Source organism: Colletotrichum gloeosporioides, assembly GCF_011800055.1.
Source record: "Colletotrichum gloeosporioides strain Lc1 chromosome Unknown consensus_79, whole genome shotgun sequence".
Taxonomy (NCBI): Eukaryota; Fungi; Ascomycota; class Sordariomycetes; order Glomerellales; family Glomerellaceae; genus Colletotrichum; species Colletotrichum gloeosporioides.
Genome location: NW_025544724.1, coordinates 287,770 through 311,706, shown reverse-complemented (window position 1 = coordinate 311,706; position 23,937 = coordinate 287,770). Strand labels below are relative to the sequence as shown.

The 23,937-nt window shown below is 55.2% G+C and overlaps 5 protein-coding genes across 5 annotated transcripts; 2 read left to right on the top strand and 3 right to left on the bottom strand.

The window, feature by feature from the left end:
- Positions 1-404: 404 nt before the first annotated feature.
- On the top strand, positions 405-1,288 carry GCG54_00015519 (60S ribosomal protein L28; the record flags this gene model as incomplete). The annotated part of the gene is made up of 4 exons (XM_045415302.1): positions 405-603; positions 665-710; positions 976-1,174; positions 1,238-1,288. The coding sequence occupies 4 exons, from the start codon at positions 405-407 to the stop codon at positions 1,286-1,288; spliced, it is 495 nt and encodes a 164-aa protein (XP_045259300.1).
- A 592-nt stretch (positions 1,289-1,880) lies between these two features.
- On the bottom strand, positions 1,881-3,673 carry GCG54_00015518 (Cell cycle serine/threonine-protein kinase hsk1; the record flags this gene model as incomplete). The annotated part of the gene is made up of 2 exons (XM_045415301.1): positions 1,881-3,049; positions 3,115-3,673. The coding sequence occupies 2 exons, from the start codon at positions 3,671-3,673 to the stop codon at positions 1,881-1,883; spliced, it is 1,728 nt and encodes a 575-aa protein (XP_045259299.1).
- Positions 3,674-4,703: 1,030 nt separating this feature from the next.
- GCG54_00015517 (Condensin complex subunit 1) lies at positions 4,704-11,850 on the top strand (the record flags this gene model as incomplete). Its single annotated transcript, XM_045415300.1, has 6 exons — positions 4,704-5,562; positions 5,619-5,884; positions 5,938-8,364; positions 8,415-8,581; positions 9,345-9,600; positions 9,667-11,850. The coding sequence occupies 6 exons, from the start codon at positions 4,704-4,706 to the stop codon at positions 11,848-11,850; spliced, it is 6,159 nt and encodes a 2,052-aa protein (XP_045259298.1).
- A 6,827-nt stretch (positions 11,851-18,677) lies between these two features.
- GCG54_00015516 (NADH dehydrogenase [ubiquinone] 1 alpha subcomplex subunit 13) lies at positions 18,678-19,557 on the bottom strand (the record flags this gene model as incomplete). The annotated part of the gene is made up of 4 exons (XM_045415299.1): positions 18,678-18,689; positions 18,735-18,951; positions 19,121-19,227; positions 19,507-19,557. 4 exons carry the CDS (start codon positions 19,555-19,557, stop codon positions 18,678-18,680), a joined length of 387 nt encoding a protein of 128 aa, XP_045259297.1.
- A 744-nt stretch (positions 19,558-20,301) lies between these two features.
- On the bottom strand, positions 20,302-22,791 carry GCG54_00015515 (RNA polymerase II subunit A C-terminal domain phosphatase; the record flags this gene model as incomplete). The annotated part of the gene is made up of 1 exon (XM_045415298.1): positions 20,302-22,791. One exon carries the CDS (start codon positions 22,789-22,791, stop codon positions 20,302-20,304), a length of 2,490 nt encoding a protein of 829 aa, XP_045259296.1.
- Positions 22,792-23,937: the final 1,146 nt, after the last annotated feature.

Genomic DNA, 23,937 nt, shown 5'->3' with positions numbered 1-23,937 from the left:
TTCCCGCCCAGAAAAAAACCTGCAAAATCCTTAGGGCTGCCCTGCCCTCCGCCCCGCTTAGCATTTTTCCGGAGGTTGCCGGCGTGCAGAGACACCCTCACAAATTTCGTGCGTCTTGCGACTTGTCGAAAAAGAATCCCCATCCGCGATACCAGCAAGACGACCACCGATCAAACACCGTCGCCATGCCTACCCGATTCTCCCGCACCCGCAAGCAGTACGTTGATTCAATCCCGTCTCGGTCACAAACGAAATGAGTTTCTTCTCCCGCGAATGTCGTCGGCGCCGTCGCTATTGGGATGCTTTGGATGGAGGGGGAAGGTCGGGGAGGGCAGCAGGAGGAGGGCGTGATGAGTGCCGGTGGAAGGCCTTTTGGAGCTCTGCTGCGCCCTTCTTAGAGGAGGATGAGGACGGCCGACAAAGCATCGCGACGCGGGAGAAGCGAGACTCTCGAATTGATCACGAAGCTGACATGTTTTCGCAGCCGCGGTCACGTTTCCGCCGGTCACGGACGTATCGGCAAGCACCGCAAGCACCCAGGTGGTCGTGGTCTGGCCGGTGGTCAGCACCACCACCGCACTAACCTCGACAAGTACCACCCTGGTATGTTATTTCTCCTGTCGAAAGGGACCAAGTTTGAACAAGTTTTGCTGACATGGCGCAGGTTACTTCGGTAAGGTTGGTATGAGATACTTCCACAAGCAGCAGGCGTACGTACACCCCGAATCCGAACGACGTGAAGCTTCCGGCTGTGCTCTGCAACCCACGACAATTTCGACATGACGACATACTTAGACAACGTCCATGACGCGCTCCACATCCCTAAGCGGGACTGCGAAGGACTGTGGCACATCGATACAACAACAGTCTTACCACGACAAGATTTTCATCACGAACGGGACGCAGAGCACACCGGGACGCTAATCATCGGAGGATCCCCCATCCGTCGCGTCAGGCACTAACCCCCGTCTGCAGGCACTTCTGGAAGCCCGTCATCAACCTGGACAAGCTCTGGACCCTCGTCCCCGCTGAGAAGCGCGAGGAGTACATTGCCGGCAAGAAGGACACCGTCCCCGTCATCGACCTCCTCCCCTTCGGCTACTCCAAGGTCCTCGGCAAGGGCCGCCTTCCTGAGGTCCCCATCGTCGTGAAGGCCAGGTGGGTCAGCAAGCTGGTACGTCGCCCTCCTCCCGCCTCTTGTGTGCGAGAGTCGTGCGAAACTAACTCTATCCCACAGGCGGAGAAGAAGATCACCGAGGCTGGCGGTGTTGTCGAGCTGGTGGCATAAGTTCGGAAACTACTCCACGGGGAAAAAATCCAAACACACTTGACGGATTGGGAATGACGGCCATGCAGCCTCGGAGCGGGCGGCGGACCGCTTTTTTGTCACACAACTTGCGCTTGGCGGGACATGGGAAAGGGCCTAGGGACGGCTTTTCGCATTGCATGAAGATCTGAACTTCCAAGGAGTTAAACCGAATAAAAAAAGGCTCTTGATCTCACATCGTCATGGCGGGCGCCATCATCGCCCCGCGTCAACATAGATGACGACGCCGGGCCGTGTGTCTTCCTGGCAGTCTTTGGGCGGCGTCTGGGTCAAGTCGGACGGACGGGTACGATTGAATGGTATTACTTTACGCCGCCTTCCACTTGCGTGCCGTGCTTGTGCTGTTGTACATGTGACGTCTTGGTCATCTCGCCTGCCTGCGATGCTGTTCCATAACGTCGATTCCGGGAAAATACCGTCCTAGGTAACGGCACTTCAATGCGCCCTGCCTCAAAACGCCACCTGCTCTGCCGTCTAGTCGTACAAACATACATGATCATGTTCACGCCACCAGTATAAGAGTCCCTTGCCAAAGAAAAAAAAAACATTATCATTACGCCTCAAGCATGTCCATCTCGTCGTCCTCGATTTCTATCGTCTCCACGGATTGTTTTGGCTCAGGTTCCCGTAGGAACTCATGTTCCAACGCCTCCTGGGCGCTGATTCTCCTCGCGGGGTCCAACTCCAAGCATCGGCCCAGGAACTCGACAGCCAGCTTCTCCTCGTCATCCAAGGGGATGCCCGGCTGACCGTCCTTGCCACCGTCAGTACGGCATGTGGACCACAAGATAATCTTCTCGAGCGAGAAGCCCGCGGTGCCCACTGTGGGGATGTTTGTTTCAAACATGGCGCCGTGCAAGAGACCCGCCTGCTTCATACGCTTGGTGCCAAAAATGGTGGCAATCTCAATCATGGCTTCGACGTCGTCGGCGCTGTTGAAAAAGGGAAAGCGCTTGCTCATAATGGTCAGGAGGATGACGCCTGCTGACCAAATGTCGATCTTGGTGGTCTGCTCGGTGCACTTAAACAGCACTTCGGGGGCACGGAAGCCTCTTGTGCCGGCACGGTTGGCTCGCCGTGACGGGCGGCTGTCTGCCTTGGGGTAGCCTTGCTGGGGACCGTTTTGTGATGCTGCGCTGTTTTGAATCCTCTGCTTGCGGACGTCTCTGCTCTCGTGGCACAGGCATGGCTTGCTATCCGATCCCTCGCGCTCGGCAAGACCAAAGTCGACCAATACACCACGCCGCGTCTGGGGGTCGTACAGGAAATTGGTGGGCTTGATGTCGCGATGCAATATCTTGTGCTCGTGGACGGCCTTTAGCGCGGTAAACAGGCTGCGCAGGTAGATGGCCATGTCGGAGATCTTCATCTGGCGGAAATAGTCGCGGAAGTCCTCATGACGGAAGTAGGGCAGAATGGCAACGACTTGGTCGGTGCTGCGGAACGCCGTGATCAGTGGACAGACTGCAGGGCAGTTTCTGAGATCGTGGAGCAATTCGAGCTCATTCAGGATACGGGTGGGACTGGAGGTGACGTAGATTTTCTTGATGGCGACATATCGGGCGCGACGACGGGGCTCTCGCGAGGGATTGTGGCTGCCGTTACGCTGCTTCAACGGCGGGGTGCTCCATTTTTGGTCTCGTTCGTTGTTCTCGATATCCCAATCATTGTCGTATCTGTCGTATTGAATGTCTTCGGCTTTGTAGACGGTTGAAAAGGTACCTGGGCGAGTGTCGGTCAGCAGAAGCTCAAGAGAGCGGGGAAGGGACGGTGGGAGGGAAAAGTACCTTCGCCAATTCTCTTAATAAGACGATACCTATGCCGAAAACCAGGGAAGACGTCTTGCAGACGCACCATCTCGCGCTGGACGCTGGAGTCGACGACATCGTCCTCGTCGGAGCTGTCGTCGGTGGATTCGTTGTCGTTCTCGGCATCGTCGGCGTCGTCCTCGTCCTCGTCGACCTCGGTCTGATGCTCAGAGCCGGCCACCATCTCGGTGTCTTCTGTACGGGCGTGGGGGGGATCCTCGTGGATCTCGAAGCGCTCGCGGCTCCTTTTCCTGGTGGCAGTAGCCATGGTTCTGGAATCTGGTTCTCGTGTGGTGTCCTCGTTGGCGGTCACCGGACGATGGGCCAATTGGAGCTGGGCCTGGGGCTGGTCGGTCGCGGCGTTGTTGGCGTTGTTGGCGGTGGCATGGAAGGGTGAGTAGGCCTTCAAGACACTGTCTGGGGTAGCCCAGTGCTCGACGTTGAGAGCTTGGCCAAAACGAGTCAATTGGTCGATGGCGTCCAGATTGGGTTGATTGAAGCCAGCTGAGGAATCCCGCTGGGTCGAACACTGCGTCATCCGAGGCGGGAGATGGGGGGGGTTTGTAGAGAGTCCAGTGTTTTTTTTGTATACAAGGGATCTGGCGCAGTGCGTGCCGGTGTTGATGCGGCTGGCCGTGGCGCTTGCTTGGACTGGCTGGCTGGGCTGGGACTGGCTAGGACTGGCTGGCCGTCTGTCTGGCTGGCTGGCTGGGTCTGGCGCCGCTGCGTATTGTATGTACGTATTGCGTAGAGCAGGTAGGTCGGTAGATTGAGTCTTGGTCGATTGGGTTCGCTAGATCATCTCAGTCCGTGGGCAGTTGGTGTTGGGTGTCACGGTGTCGCTGCCAGTCGTGCTGATTGGTGTCTCGGTCGTGTTTCTTTCCTTTTTCTCCTGATGCAGCTCTTCTCTGTCTCCTTCTGGCTCCGAGAATCTTTCTGATGGCGGGCATCCAGCTGCTTTCTAGTGGAGGGGCACCCGCCTGGCCCCGTCCACCCCGGCCAACCGTCGGCCACGATTTCAGGGTACCGGCTCCACTGACAGCACGCGATGACCAATGAAGGACGCGAGTATGACCCCGCACCGCCATTTTGGGACGAAAGAGGAGGGAAACTGCGACCGGCGCGTCGAAAGAAAACAAAAACAAAAATCCCCCTCGGTTGCTAGGCGCATTTGGGTCCTTTTTGGGGGGCTGCTACCTCACAGAGGGGGGGATTCCTGCCATCACTGTGCACCGTTTTATGTCTGTGTATGTACATAGCGCCGGCCTGCACCTGCACCTGCACCACCAAAACAATCCCACCACAACTTTTCGACATCGTCAACACCACAAGCCGATTCCTCCGCCGGCTGGCGCATGCCTACTCACTTTAGTATTTACTACTAACCTTTGCAGCAGGACCACGGCGCCTACTTCCTTCGCTTTGCATCAGGTCGCACACAGACGGCCATCATCTGACCTCTTTTGGTCTTGTCCCTTCTTGTTTTATTCATCTTCTCTTCCCTCCCCCTCTGACCTCTCAATCGCATTCTCGCCGCCGGGTGCGCACCACACCCCTCGACCGCAGCCATGGACTCGGTCGCATTCGACATCAACGATGCGCTCAAGCATTACATGAGCGACCCTGCCAGTATACCAACTCCAGAGGCTGATGGCTCCCTCTTCGACTGCGAAAATGACCCCGAGGGCCTCACCAACGGCGTCGTCAACCCCGTTCTCAACCCCATTGTTGACGCCGTCGCCGAAAACCCCGAGGCCATTACCCGCAGCGCCCATCTCGATTCTCTCCAGTTCCTCCTAAAGTGCGCACCCATCTTCCCTTGTCCTTCAGACCCCTCTCCTTCGATTCCTTTATCCTCCTCCTCCAGGCTCTCCGCGAAACAGAGACGTGATTCTGAACGTTTGAACCCTTCCAGGTATACCGCCTTCTTGCCAACACATGCCCTGAGCAAGATCTTCGACCTCATCATGTCCGGCCTTGCCGCCGAGGCTGATGCCATAAATCACGACCTCGAGTCCCCCGACGAACAAGAGACCCTCGCACACCACAAGCAACTTCTCGAAATCTACGGCTTCCTCCTGCAGTGGACCATCGCCGCCGTCGAGACCAAGGCTGCCGAAAAGTCCACAACAGCACCCGTCGCCCGAGGCCGCGGCAAGCCGAAGAAGAATGCGCCCAAGGGCCAAGACGGCGTCTGGGACTCGGCCAGCCAGTTGCAATCCGCCCTCGACATTATGAGCAAGGTCCTCAAGCTGAAGCTCTCCAAGATCTTCCTCACCACTTCCGAGAGAGACACCTTTGTCGGTCTGCTGACTCGTCCGGTCTACATGGTGCTTGAGAGCGAACAGCGCGTCAAGGCCATCTCAATCAGGATGCACGCCTTCAAGGTGCTCTGTATCGCCGTCAAGCACCACGGCCATGCCTACGGTAGGTGTTGCGACTGACTGCACCTGCGCCTGGCTTTGTACTGACTTTATGCCCAGCTGCCCAGATTTCTATAGTTCAGAATCTGACGTACTTCGAGCATCTCTCCGAACCCATGGCCGAGTTCCTTCACATCTTGGCTGAAACCTACGACTACCCTCAACTGGCCGACGAAATCCTGCGCGAGCTCAGTAACAAGGAGTTCAATAGCAACGACACCAAAGGCCCAAAGTCCGTCTCGCAATTTATTGTCAAGCTCTCCGAGCTGGCCCCTAGAATCGTCATTAAGCAGATGACGATGCTTGCCAAGCAGTTGGACAGCGAGGTAATTAGTGCGGACCCCCCAATGGTGTTGAAATCACTCTGACCGCTACTCAGTCATACACTCTGCGTTGCTCCTTGATCGAAGTCTGTGGAAATATGGTTGCCCACCTTGTCAAGCAGGACGAGCGTGGCGAGAACCACAAGTCCCAGCTCGACGCCTTCTTCGACGTCCTGGAAGAGCGATTCCTCGACATCAACCCCTACTGCAGATGCAGAGCCATTCAAGTCTACGTCAAACTGTGCGATCTTGAGCAAAAGTTCCCCAAGAGACGACAGCGCGCCGCAGAGCTTGCTTGCCGAAGTCTGGAGGACAAGAGTAGTCACGTAAGAAGGAACGCCATCAAACTTCTCGGCACGCTCATCAAGACACACCCCTTCACTGCCTTGCACGGCGCCCTACTAGTCCGTAAGGACTGGCAGGCTCGCCTCGACAAGGTGGAGGAGGAATTGAACGCTTTGAAGCCTCCCGAGGGCGCCGGCCTTGGCGACAACACCGCTGTTGACAACACTCTTCTGGACGACGCCACTCAGGTCGAACAATCCCCGCAGAAGCCCATGACCGATGAACAAAAGTTCGAGGCAGTGAAGAAGGCGCGCGAAGAAGCTGCTACGTCTGAGGCAATTGAAAAGCTCACGCTGACGAAGCGATACTACTCCGAGGCTTTGAAGTTCATTGATGTTCTTCACGACGCCACTGGTACAGTTTGCCAATTGCTTGGCTCCAGGAACAAGAGCGAGGTCATTGAGGCTATGGACTACTTCGAGATTGGTGATGCCTACAAGATCGAGCAAAACAAGGTCGGCATCCGCCGAATGTTGCGTCTCATCTGGACCAAGGGCAATAGCGACGAGGGCAAGGGCGTCCAGAGCCATCTCATCGATGTGTACAAGCGCATCTTCTTTGAGGCACCCGGTAACTTCACCGCGAACGATGCTGCCAACTACATTGCTCGCAACATGATCAGTCTTACGAGTGAGACGACGCCTGCTGAATTGACTTCGCTCGAGCAGCTTCTGGCCACTATGATGAAGGGTGGTCTGATTCCTGAACTCGTCATTGCCAAGCTCTGGCAGGTGTACGGCGTCCGCAAGCGCGAGATTTCCAAGAAGCAACGCAGGGGTGCCATCATCGTGCTCGGTATGCTTGCGACTGCCAACCCAGAGATTGTGGTCGGGGAGATGGAGACGATGCTTCGTACCGGTCTCGGCGCACACGGTCGCGCCGATCTCCAACTAGCCAAGTACACCTGCATTGCTCTTCGCCGAATCAACCCCACAGGCAGGCAGGCGAAGGAATCCACCGTCAAGTTCTCTCGCCTTCCAAACGAGCACGCCGTTCTGGCCAGGTTGGCAGCCATCACTGAGGTTCCCTCGGACAGCAAGGAGTGGTATGGCGTGGCCGAGCAGGCCATCAACGCCATCTACGCTATTTCCAAGCACCCGGATATTCTCTGTTCCGAGATCATTCGGCACAAGACGAAACGCGTCTTTGCTGCTCCCTCATCCAGACCCGTGTCTAGGGACGAGAGGCCGTCTTCTCGGGATGAGATGGCGTCTCAATCCTCGCGTTCCGAGAGCAAGGAGCCTGACGTGGACGATGACGCCAGCGACGGAAATGAAACCGTCGTCCCTGCGCCCAAGAAGCGCGACAACGCCATCGCCTTGTCACAACTTTTGTTCATCGTCGGTCACGTTGCTATTAAGCAGATCGTGCATCTAGAGCTCTGCGAGCTCGATTTCAAGCGTCGCAAGCAGGATCAGGAGAAGGAAAAGACAGCAGAGAAGGCTACCCAGGCCGCTGGTAAGAAGGACGAGCCTGACGACCTCGATCTGATCGGTGGCACGACAGAGGACGACTTCACGGAAGCTATGGCACACATTCGTGAGCGGGAGCTGCTGTACGGTCCGGCATCTCTGCTCGCCCAGTTCGGCCCTCTCGTCTCTGAGATCTGTGCCAACAACACCACCTATGCCGACAAGGGACTGCAGGCCGCTGCGACTCTCTGTCTCGCTAAGCTCATGTGTGTCAGCTCCGAGTACTGCGAGGCCAATCTGCCTCTACTCATCACCATCATGGAGCGTTCCACCGATGCCACTGTGCGCTCCAACGCCGTCATTGCGCTCGGAGACATGGCGGTGTGCTTCAACCATCTTATTGATGAGAACACCGACTTCTTGTACCGTCGTCTGGCCGACAAGGACCAGTCAGTCAAGCGCACCTGCTTGATGACTCTGACCTTCCTCATCTTGGCTGGTCAGGTGAAGGTCAAGGGTCAGTTGGGTGAGATGGCCAAGTGCCTCGAGGACGAGGATCGTCGTATTGCCGACCTCGCGAGAATGTTCTTCACCGAGCTCAGCACCAAGGACAACGCTGTGTACAACCACTTCGTCGACATGTTTAGTTTGCTGTCGGCTGAGAAGGGCTTGGAGGAGGAGAGCTTCAGAAGGATTATCAGGTTTCTCCTGGGCTTCGTTGAGAAGGTATGTTTTATTATTCTAATGTCAATGACCCCTTCTGACCTTTCCTGTAGGACAAGCATGCCAAGCAATTGGCCGACAAGCTCGCTGCCAGACTTCAGCGTTGCGAGACTGAGAGACAATGGAACGACGTCGCCTTCGCCCTCGGCCTTCTGCAGCACAAGAATGAGGAGATCACCAAGACTGTCTCGGAGGGTTTCAAGGTGGTCCAACTCGCTGCGTAAGCTCAGATGGGACAGACAGGACAGGCTGGCCTTGTGGCCGTGTAGATATAGGGTCATGGGTCGGCGTTGGCGGTTCAAGTTGGTTCTGGCTGGTTGGCTTTTTGACTTGCGTCACGTTGGGATACCACACACAGTATTGTACCGATGATGAGACTTAATGACGTTGATGAACTTGTTTACACTGGATATGATTTCTAAACATTTGATTTGTATTGCGTTTTGTGATTACCGTTGCCTGCTGTCTTGACAGTTATCTGGGGTCGAAAATTATATTAGGCCAAGGCGACCCCTGAATGAGAAGATCAGGAGTCGGCAAGTCTGGACACCGTACAAATCGCATTCAAGAAGAATTTGTAGGAAAGCAGGGAAGACTACCATGAAAAGTGACCAAGCCACGGTGGAATCCGACAGAGAGCGCGTATTGCAGTGGCGATGCGATTTCCCGAGGTGTTCGGAGACTCGCGTTCTCCACTCAAGCTCCATCAACAGACTAACAACGGAGTTTGATCACGATCACCAAGACATGTAAACCATGCGACGAAGTCAGACAATGGAAATTTCGGGGCGTACAAATAGTGGTTGACGTCAACGGTTTTGATTTCCGTCGTCACTTTTGTTTACGCTCGCTTCTGCGTCAGTCACTCATTTTCTGTCCTTCTTAATCACCTGTTTCAATCCCGGACTCAGTACCATGTTTTTTTCAGCATCATCAAAAGTTGGTTTAGCATTAGCCGCGTTCAGTTTGCTAAGCAGCATCAGCGCTCGCTCGGTTTCGCCATACTCAAGGCTCCTTGCCAAGTCGACTCCTGGAACACCCCAACATGACGCAATCATCTACGCGTCCAACGGCACTACAACCCTCTTTTCCAACGGGACAGCTGCTTCTGTCGTGGTTCTCGACTTTGGTCGCAATGTTGAGGGCATACCTACCTTCGAGGTGTTGTCCGCCTCTGGCGATACATCCGTCTTTGAGATATCGTATGGAGAAACCGAGGCAGCATTCGGCGCGTACATGGTCCGTTGTTCGACCCCCCTTTTCTGATGATGACTTTGAGAGGTTCTCACGGCTGACAAGACCCAGAGCGATGGACCGCTTCCCCTGGCGGCAGCGATGGACACCTACAGAGTCAATCGATACAACGTCACCGGTCCCTCAATCATCTCCAACCGTCTTATACAAGGAACCTTCCGTTACCAAAAGCTCAACCTCTCGACCTCGGGAGCCCTTACATTGCGGAACATCGGTGTCAAGCCAACGACTTCTACCACGGCGCTGACCCAACTTCCCGGTTCCTTCGAATGCTCGGATGAAGACCTCACGAGAATATGGAGCGTGGGAGCAAGGACGGTGCAACTGACCGAGATCCCCAAGAACTCCATCCCGGACTTTCTGAATGTCACGGAGGAAGGGGCGTATGCCGAAAGTGCGGCACCCCAGGCTTTGGGAAGTGCTGTTGCTGCCCAGCTTCTCAACTATCGCCTTGACTTTCGGGTTAAGCCTGTCAAGGGTGGTTTTGGATTTTCCGTTCTGTCAGACACTTTGAACAGCGCTATTTACATCTCTTTCGATCTCGACAAGGGCTCCATCACGACTCATACTGGTTCGACCGCTTTAGACACCCAGATCGCTGCGGTTGATATCCCGGCAAATCTCACCATGACCCTTGGGTCATGGCACTCTGTCCATACCACAGTCGACATCACCGACGTCAGCGTCTCTGTCAACAACATCGACGTCCTCAAGCTCTCCCAGTCCGCCCGCTTCTTCGGCTCTTTCGGTTTCGGCGCCTCCCTAGGACACGCTGCATACTTCCAGAACTTTGCCGCAACCACGCCAACAGGTGAAGTCATTTACACTCATCCCCTGACCGACCGCTCCTTCCTTGCCGACTTCTTCATGGGAGCCAACCCCGCCGACACCATCGTCGACGGCTCTCGTCGGGATCGCATCGCCTACTCCGGCGACCTCGACATCGCTGTCGGCGCCGCTTTCGCCAGCACCTTTGGCACCTCCTTCATTGACGGATCTCTCGACCTCATCGGCTCGTACCAAGTCACCCCTGGCTTCTTCACCCCCACAGCCAAGATCCAGCAGGCGCCCCTGTCGACTCCTCTGGATGTGAACGTCACCGGCCTGATTGGGTATTCGTTCAACTTCCTGACTGCCATCGCGCAGAACTACGAGATGAGGGGCAACCTGACGTTCGCCCAGACCTGGGCGCCCAAGGTTGTCAAGATGCTCGACTGGGCGGACTCGCAGGCTCTGCCGAACGGCCTGTTCAATCTGGCAGAGGAGTCTTTCGGCGGTGATTGGAACTACTACGATCCCCCTCAGTCTGGCGTCGTGACGAAGTTCAACGTTGTCTATGCGTACTCTCTGCAGCAGTGTTTGAGGCTTCTTGAAGATGCCGGTGTTGACGTTGCCGTGTACCAAACCCGACTTGGCCGTCTGAGAGCTGCGATTAACGAGAACCTCTGGAACGAAGAGTTGGGAGTCTACATCATGTCCGAGAAATTCACAACCGGGTTTTCGCAAGATGCCAACGCTCTTGCTATCCTCGCCGGCGTCCCCGGGGCACTCACCAACGGGTCATCGGCCCCAGTCCGGTCCGCGTCCTCCATTCTCTCCGCTATGGCCTCCGGACTCGCGGCCCCGGCCGGGGCCCTCGCCTTTTCCAATGCCACCGTCGCTGCCGGCTGGGCTGAGAAGGTGAGCCCATACGCTGCGGCCTACCACCTCCGTGCCGCGCTCGAGTCAGGCGACGCCTCATCCGCCATGATGCTGCTCAAGAAGACCTGGGCACCTATGGCAGACCCAACCAACGCAAACTACACTGGCTGCTTCTGGGAGACGCTCAACGCGGACGGCACGCCGGGGCTGGGCTTGGTGACGTCGCTTTGCCATGGATGGGCGGCGGGTCCTACAGCGGAGCTGAGCAAGCATGTTCTTGGTATTCAGCCAACGGTACCTGGATTTGCCGGATGGAAGGTCGAGCCACAGACAATGGGCCTCCAGTGGGCCAAGGGTCGCGCCCCGACCGTGTTAGGGGACTTCGCTGTCAACTGGCGGTTTGAGGGCGGGCTGCTGCGGATGAAGGTCGAAAGCCCCTCCGGAGGGAACAGGGGTACGGTGTATCTGCCCCAGCCGCTCCCAACCCCGATTGAGAAGAGCGTTATCCGCATCAACGGCGTTGTCGCCAACGGATCTGCTTTTGAGGTTGCGGGAGGGGACGCATTCGTATTGACACAGGACTTTTCGCGTTGAAGAGATGGGACTTACACCTCAAAGTTTGACGCATTCAGTGGACCAACCTTTGCCCTTTCTTTTGGTTCTACTGCGGTACGCCCCCCAGCATGGAATAGATGCATATGTGCTCGCACGCAGATCGAGTATCGATTAGATGTATATACTGTGGGAGCAGACAACATGCAAGAGGCTGAGTGCCATTCTTCTAGCGTTTTAGTCAGGGGGTTTCTTCGTCATAGTCAGGGGGTTTCTTCGTCATTCTTCATCGCGCTCGTCGTTATAAGTGCCGTTGTTACCAGGATTATCTTTCCCATGCTTCTTGCGATTCGATTGTCATCCTCGCTTGCTGTGCAGAATGCGACTTCGTCTGATATCACAATAAAGTAGCGAATGCCCACCACGCAAGATGCATACTACACTGTCCCGGCATGTAGGTTGGACATGGGTTCAAAATGCCAAAGCCAGAGTGGCCGCGTTCAGTGCATCTCCGTCGCTTGCGATTGGAAGTGGCAATCTCAAGGTATCACCGCGCAGAGAGTTGCCGTCATGAGCTAATGGCAGACCCCTCCATTGTGCAGCACGCCTGCAGGTTCAATCTGGTCTCTAAGTGGATCAACACCTTTCCCCGTCGGGCCCCCCCCCCTGGACGGCATCCCCGCCGTTTTAGACGTCCATCCAGACCTCGGAATCGACGCCGGGACACATTGACCAATCAAAGACACCGGAGACCGTCTGGCTGGCTATTGTTCAATCTCTGCTTTGAGAGGTGCCCCGCTTTTTCGTATGACATCTGGGAATGGCATGTTCTTCGCACATCCACACACCCACGCGGGACTCTTCCGTCACCGTAGCGTTCCCAATGGCCCAACGAGAATCACGAAGTCGGAGCCCCCCCCCTCCCCACAAGAAGATTGCCCATCTCGGGGGCCAAATATGAGCGCCTTCTGACTGGACAGACGAGCTCGGAGTTCATGGCGGCTCTCCGTTCTCAGGACAATGGGTGCCTACTGACATCAAAATCGCCAGACCTGGACTTGCCTCCGGACGAGTAAGGGCCCTCACACCGATACCTGCCCGTGTCCTTCGCATCCTCGTCTTCCCATAGAAATGGCCAATCAATCCTGTGCGCTAATCGCATTGGCAAACAAACGAGCCTCTACCCCGGCCTCGGGGCGAAAGAGATATGCCGTTGAACCAGTCTAGACATGAGCCCCGAAATGCCGTCTCAGAAGGGCGCGCTTCTCTCTTCTTGCATCACTGGTACCAAACATTCCTTCTCGCGCGAGGACACGTTCGCGCAAGTATCATGTACCAGGTATCATGTACAGAAGAGGGGGCTGGATCCTCCTGGCTGGGGATTTCGGTTCAAGGACAGACGTCACCTGTGGTTCAGTCTTACAAACCCGCGTTGCATGGTCCCGCTGTTCTAGTCACAGTCTTAAAACATCAGTTGGGACTTGTTTGCGTCGATCGTCTCCTGCGAAGGAGAATCCCACGCAAACAGTCAAAGCATATAAGGTTGGTGGTTTCCTCAGCCTCATCTTTTCAATGCTAGGAACTTCAAGAATTGGTCCCTGAGAGGCAAAAAGGTCGCCTGGTAGTGTTAGCTCCAGAACATTGCCTCGGAACCTGGCACGCATCCGCCAACCCTTTCAAAGCCCCCAAGGACCACCGCCCAGCAACAGTAGCACGCAATACCAACGAGATCCCCCGGGCTGAGAGCCGCGACCACAGCTATTTTTGAATTCGATCGTTGCAAGACACACATAGATCACATTCGACGTAAGTTGTTTGTCTGAGCGGCGCACACACGAAACGTCACTAATCTTCCAAGCATAGGTTATGGCGAGAAGGCTGGAAGCAAAGCCCGGGTTTGAAATGAACACAAACCTCAAGCCATCAAGAGAATGTATTCGTGAAGCTTGCGAGAATTGTCGCGAGAAGAAGGCGAAGGTACATGGTCTCACACTTGTGCAGTCTACTCGGCCCAGGAATTAACAGGTTGCTTCCTAGTGCAATGGAGAAACCCCATGCCATCGATGCATTTACAGGCGCCTGGAGTGCAGATACGAACCTCGGCGGATCCGCTCCAAGCGCAGTCTGCAGGCTGAGCTCGATGTCCTCAAGGCTGCGCAACACCAGAAAGATGCCGTAATTGCGGCGCTGTCAGTCCCAGGCCAGAGCATGGAGGTGCTCCAGCGACTATGGACGGGCGAGCCGCTCGAGAGTATCTACGAGACTCTTGGGTGTCGTGAGGTGTTGCCCTCATCCGAAGCTTCAAGCTTCCACTCAGATGCAGCCCAAGGCCTCAGTGCCCCGGGCCAGCCATCGACGACCGCATTCAGTGCCTCATCTTCGTCTACGCCTACCCAGGCGTGGTCTAGCTCCCCGCTCGCTATGGAGCAGACAGAAAACTCCATGGGAAAAGACACGGGAACCGATCACCATGGAGAAGAGGTGGGCTGCGATGAACACGTCGCATCGGAGTACTCCAACGAACAGGTCGGTGGCTCGATGCTCGACAACAGCAGTTTCATGAACTTAACTTGCTATGGAGCCTTCAATCACTCTGGAGTCGGAGTTCCCAACTACGACCCAAACATCCCTTTCGGCGACTCCACACATGTTCAGCAGTGTGATGCCAACCTACATCACTTTGAGAACGGCTTATCTCCCAACGATCCGGAATACCTGAGAAAATCCTCGAGCAGCACTCAGAACAGCCAAGCGAGCTTCTCAAACGGTTCATCCATTGAGTCCATGCTTTGGCCAGGCTCTGAAGACATGTTTCCCCCCTCGAGCGATCCTGCACATACGCGCCTCGGCCCGTCGCCAATTGCATCACCGATAACGATCAGTTCGACCGAGTCTCGCCCTGCCTCCCGCGAAGCGGTTTGCAAAAGCCCGGCGAAGAACCCGTTTCGGTCACCAAGAAAGCAGACAACCAGCAGCGAGGTTCCTTTCCGACCTCGCGCGGGAAAGCGGAGTTTCAACGAGGAAGCCCCCTTCTCAAGATCACCAAGCTTCACGGAGGATGATACGCAGACGTCGAGAGAGCAGAGCGTGTACCCTTCAGACTCATCGCAGTCTCGCAAACAGCACCGCACCGCCTCGGCGCGCAGTTACAAGAAGCAAAAGGACCAGATTGAATTCATGAAGGCGGTCAAGTTGGATGTCGAAAACCGCAACGAGGAGCTGAAGAGGGAGCACGCGGAGCTGTGGCACCAAGTGCTAGCGGTCAAGAACGCGCTCATGGGCCACGCTGATTGCAAACACCCAACAATCAACGCCTGGCTACAGGCAGAAGCTGCTGACTTTGTTCGTGACGGCGTCAATAGCCATGATCGCAAGGCGGGAACATGGCCAGTCGGCCGGTAGAATAAGTGGTCCGGGTCGAGGTGGTCAGCAGTAAGGCGAGAGAGCTGCATGCGAGTGACAGCGAAATGTCTGTCAAATTCAATCCTAGGAAGGTCCTACATTGAGTGGGGAAGAAGCTAGGAGGCGTTCGGAATGGGATGTGGGTGGTGGACCACAGGCTTTGGTGATTCTAGCGTGGAGTCGAGGTCACATAACGGGTACAGCAAACGAAATGCTGTTTGAGGCAGTTGCCCAGCTCGGCGTTTGGTAGCTTTCTGGCTCTCTGATACTGTCGCTTGTGCGGATAGGGTTACTGTCATGACAATCAAAAATTCCTTGATTTCAAGCCCATGCAGCGGGTCTCGTGCGTCAACTCCCCCAGATAGATACTCGGTATCTCGGCGACATACCGGGATTCAACGTTCCAAATCTGTACAATGACTAGATTCAGATCAACGTGAATACCTTAAACAGAAACTGCAGTGCTTGCCAGGAGACGTCCCGGCAGGCAAGTCAATCGTGTCAGGGTGGATGGACCCTTGAGCCCTGACGCGATGAACCCTTGAAAACGGTCAGACCCCACTGCCACCACGTTTTCCGGCGAGATCCAAGGTTGGGATGCTCGAGACTTGGCTGCTGGGCCTTGTTGGCTTGATCCTGGCTCTGAAGGCAACGCCCTGGTAGCAGGAGCGTCCCATCAGGCCTGGGAACAAGTTCAACCTCGCCCGTATCTCTCACAACCAGGGTCTGATGAGCAGACCATAAAACCCACCGCGCAGATGGAGTTCCTTCTGCCATGACCAACTGGAATACGGTCGAGTGGGGTTGGAATTTCAACGCCGACGGTAGGGCGGAAGAGACGAAGCCCCTAATTCGGAATGTTTGGATCAGCACGGCGGGCCCTGGAATGGGGGACTGACAGGGCTACTCGATGTCCAAAAAAGATACATACCCGTGGGAATCGAAGGTACTGAGGGCATGTCTTGTTCAGTTTTCACGGCGCCCAGTGAGGACAACTGGACGAGTTCGATGATTGGTTGTCGGGGTGCACTCCGTGACCCTACCCAGACTCGTCGGAGTCGACCCCGCCCCGAAACCATCTTCCCGTCCATCCTTCCCGTCCATCCTGCCACGTAATCTCGGTCTTGTACAGCCTGACATCTTGGAAACGGTTGCAAGATACATCTATCAAATGTGTATCTTCTGACAGGCCATCACCCAACGCAGTCGAGACACGGTCAGCTGTCTTGGTACCCAACCCTGCTTGAACTCGTTGGGCTATCGAGGTCATAATATTACGGACTGTTCCGCGTCCCACTGCTAAGAAGTCTTTTCTACGTATAATCCAGCGTTGCGAGGGTCGGGGAACGGGAGAAACAACATTAAGAGGCCATCACTCGGCAGACAGATTGAATGGGGCAAAACCAGTCTCGGTTCATCAAGAAAGGGTAAACGCACAGCACCTTGATGTCTTGTGGGAACAGATACAATCCTCTCGACTTTTCTGCTGTGCCATTTCTCTGCCGTAAGGCGATACCCCCAGAAACCATCCCCACTGACGCCATGGCGAGCAACAAAGAAATGCGTCGATAGATTCAATTGAACAACATGTAAGTCGAGCTCTCCATAGGAAATCAGCTTTTTAGCTAGGTATGGGCGCCCTCTCATGACAAGTAAATTACAAGCAACGTCAACAAAAATGATGACAACGACGACAAAAGCAGCGCTAGTCCGAAGACTCAGAATTATATGAAACCAACGTACAAAAAGAAGACCGCGTGGAAGGATACTGAGCCCGGCTAAAGAGCTCCCAGAATATTGACCGCTACATCAACCGATTCACTTGTGGAATCCGGACCCCACGCGTTCAACGACACCAAAGCCGCCCGGGATCCACTCAGCGCCGATAGCTTCCGGGGCTAATGTGTTAGTCCCCGGGTTTCATTGCCAGTATGACCCATCAAACCTGGAGTCCTTATTTCAATGGGCGGTCAGTTCACGTGCGAAAGATATGAGCCAGTAGAGCGGGCTTTGAACATGCTGTGCATCCATGTCCGCTTCTCAGCGCCACTTTTCGCCACGTCTCGTCAGAACGTGAACAACGTTGCTCTCCAGAGCTGGATGGCATACCGTACAAAGGTCTTAAACGAGATGCTACAGAGAATTCCTCCCAAAAATATCTTGACCAGGAAGGTGTAGACGGGTAGCAAATGACATCTTTTTGTTGGCGGCGAGAACGGACTCTCCACCTGTCAGACGAGTTCCAGACGGATGAATATTACAGGAAAAGATAGCTTGACCAAGCTGTTCTTATGTCGGTGATTCACCTTGAAATTCCATGTCGGTTGCACTTCGTAAGGCTAGGATCAAGAGCTGACGAACAAGATGCCTAGCATCGGTGCCTTGGACGAAAAGCGGACGATATCCTTGGACTGATGTCTTCTCATCACCAACTTGATCTAAAACATCAGACCATTTTATTTATATGCCGATCATAGAATTGATAACTTCAATCTCTGTCGCATATCAGAGAGCTCAAACGGCCGCCGTGTCTATGTGGTTGCCGCGATAGGAAGTGGTGCCAACGATTTCCGACGCCATTTTCGTCATCGACCAATCCCCTCACATGACAAGAGTCATGACGGCAACTATTGCAGATAGTAAAGTCATAAAGCGTAGAAGCTCTTGAAGATCGAAGTGCGTCAACATCCGATCCCATGTAGGAGTACGTCGCGGGTGACAGGGCTCAGTGTAGTCATACGAAAGCCGTCAGGACGTTGCAAGCCTGCTTCGTAGGCATTCGACACCTTTGCACAAGCTCAAGTTCGGGACGAACCCCAGCCAGGAATGTCTTGAGCGTCGTAGACGTGCAGCTTTGATATCCAGCCTCCAAGCATGCATCACTCCCTAGTGACTGTTACAAATCTCTGCGGCCCCAGAACGTCCTAAGACAATCGTCGACACATGGAGCTGGGGCTATTTCACGAACCAATATGATGCCCATCGGCGCGTCTACAGGGGTCAGACGACCGCGGCAGGTTTCAGAACATACGATAAGATGACGAAAACCTCAAAAGGCACGAGATCTCGGTGAGGCGTGGAGGCTTGGCTTTGAACGGCACCGATCGAATGGCTCGAATACGTTTGACCAATGTTACGACAGCCGTGTTCAAGAAATCGACTAGTGAGGTCTTAGACTTGCCTTTTGAGCCCTCAGCCCCCTCTCGCATCGGTCCCCTACGCTTCACTGCATTTTTACTCTGTCCAGGGGGACCAGGAACTTGGCGAAGAGCCCGCCAGCTCAGTCCCAGTTCGACCACGACCGCGGTCGGATACCCGTCACGATCATCTTACACGGAGAATGGTAACCCACGTGATTCAACAAGTCATCTCGATTCTCTCCGTCTCGAAAAGGAACCATATGTACACGCCAGCTCTGGCCAGCCCATCCCCACCTCAAAACACCTCTTCCACGCCTCCCTCGCCGTTTAAGACTTGTTCTGCGGCACAACAGCAAAGGTAGGACGGACAAATCTGCAGCATACCCTTATTAGCATCTCCTCGTATTCCCGTAGACCCCTGAAAGGCTTTGCTGAGGGATGGACAAACCTGTCGTTGTGGTAGACCTTGGTGTTCTCGCCGAGCAGCTCCTTCTCTCTCGCCTGGTCGGCGTAATACCTGCGGACCTGGTCGCGGTCCTCCTCAGCCTGGAGGAGCGGGATGAGGTGGATGCGCGCCCACATCTTCTCTCTTGCGAGCTCGCTGTTGCGCATATGTCGTCAGCATTTCCCATGTTTTGCCGATTTTGAGCATGACATTTGCTGATGTCAAAAGATGTCCAACATCCCGTGAAACACAGTGTCGACGTCTCTCAAAGGCTCGAGCTAGGCCATCCTCGGGGATTCAATGAGGGAAAGGTGTCGCAACGTACTTGGCTTCCCGGATACCCTTGATCAGGTGGTACCATCCGTATCCCATCACGAGTCCCATACCGAGCAACATGGTGCCGGGGCGGAAACCACGGGAGGGCAGGTTGCGCTATTCGGAGACAAGCAGTCAGCGTACAGTCCTCTGCATGTCCGCGATTCTCCCTCGGTGCCGTTCCAAATGCTTTTGCTCCTGACCCCAAGCCCGCAAATCCGTACAACGCTCCCCAATCCTGACGATCTAGGTCCAGCGGCGAATGACCCCTCGAGTTCCTCCTCTTGCCAGTCTGATACCGTCCCATCGCATCCGCCGTCTCAACCGCGATCCCCCTCTTCCCGCTCTCCCACCCTAACATGGCACCACCTGCCTCCTCGCAGCAATTCCACTCACCTTGTACTGCACGGCCTGGTAGCCGCCAACGGGGGGCATGTCCTGAGGCATCCTTCAATCAGTCCTACCGACCCTACGCGGTCGGCTGCGCTCAATCGATAAGTGTGTGGTAGTGATGGGTTGTGGTTTTCGCGGGGGAGTCGTCGTCCCTCGTTCAATTGCCCCTTTGTGCGTGTGGAAGTCAATTGGCCGGCTTCGTTTCGGCTCGTTCGAGAGGCTTGCGATGTATACCGGTGTCGGTCCGTCTGGGGGTGGTGGGCTGCGTTGGTTGACGTCGGTCGAGCTCGAGATTCTGGGTCAAGCTTTGGCCTGGCTGAGGGTGCCTGAGGTGATTGTTTTCGGGTCGATTGTGATTCGCTCGATTGGCCGGGATTATGTAAGGTCGCCGGTGATGCCCCACCAGATGGTGTACACCGAAGCTTGACCGAGGCGACTGCCCCTCAATAATGAAGTACCTCTCACCGTGACCTTCACTCGACTAGAGAACGCGATAGAGTGCAGTTTAGTTTCGTTTTGTTGAAATTTGAACTACCTTAGGCCGTGATGCAAATACCGCCCGCTGCCGCCTGTGCATCTGGTTGTCTATTTGAAATCCCAAATCCACACTGTAACCATAAATCCCCCTACAGATATTTGCACGTCTCAACTCCTTGCCATGCATCGCCAGTGGAAAAAAAAGGCTGGGTATAAACCGAATGAACCATAGCCAACCGACTTTTCCACCTCTGCGAGGATTCTCCAGTTGCCGTGTTGTCTTATATGCATCTCATCGATAAAAATTTTGAACAGAACTCGCTAATCTTCCCCAGCCGCCAACAACTCGGCTTCCAAGTCCGCCTCGAGATCGTCCTCGTCAAAATCAGCACCATTGTCCAGGTTCACTCCTCCGTCCGGCACGAGGGAAACATCCTCCTCGTCGCCTGTAACCTGCGGTGTCGGCAGACTGCTTGATTCGTTGTCGTCGGCATTGGGCGTCCTCACCGAGCTCAGCTTCGAAGCGCCCCGGCTCTTGGCCACCCGCTGTTTCTTGGAGAGTGCACTACCGCCTTCATCTGACGCGTTGTCATCGTCCACGGCCTTTCTCTTCGTGCCGCCGGCTGAATTGTTCGACTGCTGAGACGAGGGTAGTTCATCGCCAGACTCTGTGTCTCCGCTACGGCTCTCCGTGTCGGCATCCGAGCTGTCGTCATCACTGCCCAAGAACTCCTTCATCTCATCATCGACACCTTCCCAGTCGAACGTCTTAAGACCGTCTATTGGGCTGAGCTGACCATCCTCGAATTCAGGCAGCAGGTTCTCCTCGCCTCCATCCTGCCCAGCATCGCCCTCGTCTTCGTCCGATGCATCGTCGTCTTCTTCGAGTATGCGCTGCTCCCCGGTCTCGTCAATGATGGTGAGGTGCGGTTTTGATTGATCGTCACCATCCACGTCAGATACCATATCGGCGTCGGTCGCTCCTGGGGCGGCAATGTGTCTTCGGTCTGCGGGATGGACTTCGACCAGGTACGGTGTCTCGTCAAGGCGATGCCATTGGCTCAAGCAATCAGACAGCCAGTTTTGGCTCACGATTTTGATGCTTGAAATCCTCGCTGCCTGGCGTACCTTTTGTGTGCGTGGCCGTGATGTTGAGATGACTAGATGCGTTACCTTGGGCGACACCTTGGTCTGAATTTGGGCACCAAAGCTCATGGCTTGAATTCCAATTTCGGACTGCAGGACATCAACACCAAGAGGAACCAGACCAGACAAGACAATCGTGGTGCCTTCGAGCGTTGACGCCTTCATCGTGTCCAGGACATATCCTACATCGGGAACAGCGGCAAGATCGACGGTTTCCTCGCCCTTCTTCTTGGGAGGGGTTGACTGCTGGGGCGCGGCTGCACGCTTCTCGTCATACTCCTTGTAGAACCTCTCATGGAGACGAGTGAGGTGTTGTTGTAGGTAAATCAGCTCCGCGTCGTCGTCGCGGAGAACCTGTGATCGGTGTTGCACGATCATAATATTCTCACCATCTTCAGTCTCCTGTGTCGCCTTCTCCTTCTCTTCGCTTTCCTTGTCCAGCTGCTCTTGCATGTGGAGTAAAGGTCGGTCCTTGATCTGCTGCTCCAGGGACTTTTCCTGCTGCTCCGTTTGCGCGGCTTGCAAGGCCTTATCCTCCCCGCTGCTCATGCTGACCAACTCGTCGATGGCCGAGACTTTGCCGTTCGTTTTTACCTCGGGTGCGGGTGCGATTGGGGTGGGCTTGACTTCGGGGTCGGCAGGCGCGGGGAGAATGTCTTGACGCTTGGGCAAAAAGCTCGAGTTGATGTCGCCGATGCCCCTGAAAAAGTCGTAGGGAACGACCTTGATCAGGTTTGGTCTGTTACGGGGCCACACATCGGCTCTGTCGTCGATGATGACCACCATGTTGGTGTTGACTGGGAACAGGCGCTGGAGACTTTTCGAGATCATGCTTCCGTTCTCGTCACGGCTGATTACCCGGTTGCCGAATAATTTCCTATCGGGGTCGACGATCTGGGCGATGTTCATCGCATACGCACGAGTTCCCATGGTGTACACATGAAGTTCGTACAGTTCTGATATTTTCTCGAGGAACTCCTTCAACCCAGGTCGCATCTTGATATAGTACCAGCAGCCTGATGTGACCACGCCTCTAGGCCCCTCATCATTCAGTTGAAATTTCTTGACGTCCTTGACGGCGTTGTAGTTTGGATTTGTCGGGTCTTCCATCCATTCGCCGACGGTAGGTTCGATGCAGGCGTGGATGATGGTCTGGTCGAGATCCACGACGAGGCTGAGCTTACGCTGGCGGAGGAGGCGCTTCTGAGTGTCGTGCTCGGCGCGCGCAGCGAGGTCGCCGCTGACCATTAGGCCAGTCTGGTCGTGTGTCATATTGATGGTAGCGCGCTGGGTATCGCGCTGGTCGCTGGCCCAGTTGACCTCGGTCATGTCCTTGCCGCAAATGGCGCAGAGGCCCTGGAACTGGATCTCGTGAGAGCAGGCCTCCTCGACAACCATGCATGGCGCGTCGCGTGTGAAGGTCATGCCCTCCTTGAGGCGCCATTCCTTGATGGTGCCCTCGGCAGGACTGTCCCAGCCGACGACTGTTGTCTCCTCCTCCTGCCATGTGTTGCCGGCGATGGAATCGCCGACCTCGCGCATCCACTTGAACGAATATTCCAGGACGCTCTCTTGTTTTGCGACAGCGTCGCCGGGTTTCTTGAGAATTTTTGTAATGGTAATCGGGTAGCGCAAGCGCGCGCCAAGAGATAGTAGCTTACCCATGGCGATGGGTTACTAACTGGGAGGACTAGTTAAAAGTCTGTTGCGAAGAAAAGGTACAAGTCAGCTCTGTTGGCGGTATAAGACGCGTGCACATGGTCAGAACATGGGTCGAGGGTAGGTGGGTGCCAGTCTGAAGGGTGCGACGATGGAATAGTTCGCAATTCAATGACGACGGCAAAGGCGGGACTCAAAAGCAAAGTGCAACTACTAACCTAAAGGGACTCCCCCAGTCGCGGTCAAAGAAGGTGCCGGTGATGTCTCCAATCCCATGGCCCCTAAGCTATGCGCGTCGAGTGGAAGAAACGCAACAGGCGGAACAGCTCTGGAGCGTTGCGCGACAGTGCGCGGTTGAGGGGAATGGTGATGTTCGAGTTGACTGGTTCTGAATATGGGAGAGAGAGAGAGAGAGAGAGAGAGAGAGAGAGAGAGATGGCAGATGAATAGGCGCGGGAGTTCGGGACGAGTTGGAGAACCCAGCCGGGTCGAGGTCTGAACTCTGGGTGTCTTGTGGCTGGCGCAATTGACTTTGGCGACGGATGACGCAATTGGATGAAAATGTGTGTTTGCACAACGACAGGTGCTGCTGTCGCGAATAATTGGGCGGATGGTTGATTGCTTTGGCTCGTGTATTTCCGAGTCGGGCGTTTGCTTCTTGTCGAAGGTGTTGCGTCGTTGGATGGTGGAAGAGTTGGAGCTTCGGATTTCTGGTGGTGGAGGCGTCTGGACCTGGGCGGATTGTGGATGCAGGTAAGGTACCTCACGCTGCCTACCTAGATAGTGTAGCGGAGGACAGGTGGGTCTGCCTTGCTGGAGCGTGCTGCTGCGTGACGCAGGCTGCGAACGGAAAGGGTAGGTAAGGCAAGGTGAGGTCCGGTAAGGAAGGGCCAACCGGCGAGTCCAGGCGTTGCGGAGTGGGGTCGGGTGTCGCGGTTAGAGCACGGACCAGGAGAGCCGGGGATTCGGAGAGCGGTTGTTCCGGTCGATGCTCGGACCGGCATGCGCCCCGTCGGAGGTGTGGGGCACAGCTGGAGCTTCAACGAGTGCCGAGGGGCTCCCTAGGTAGGTAAGGTGCACCTTGGGAAGCTTAGGTCTAAGGTAGACGGTATCGTGACACTGACTGAGCAGTTGACCTGAATCAAAGTTCTC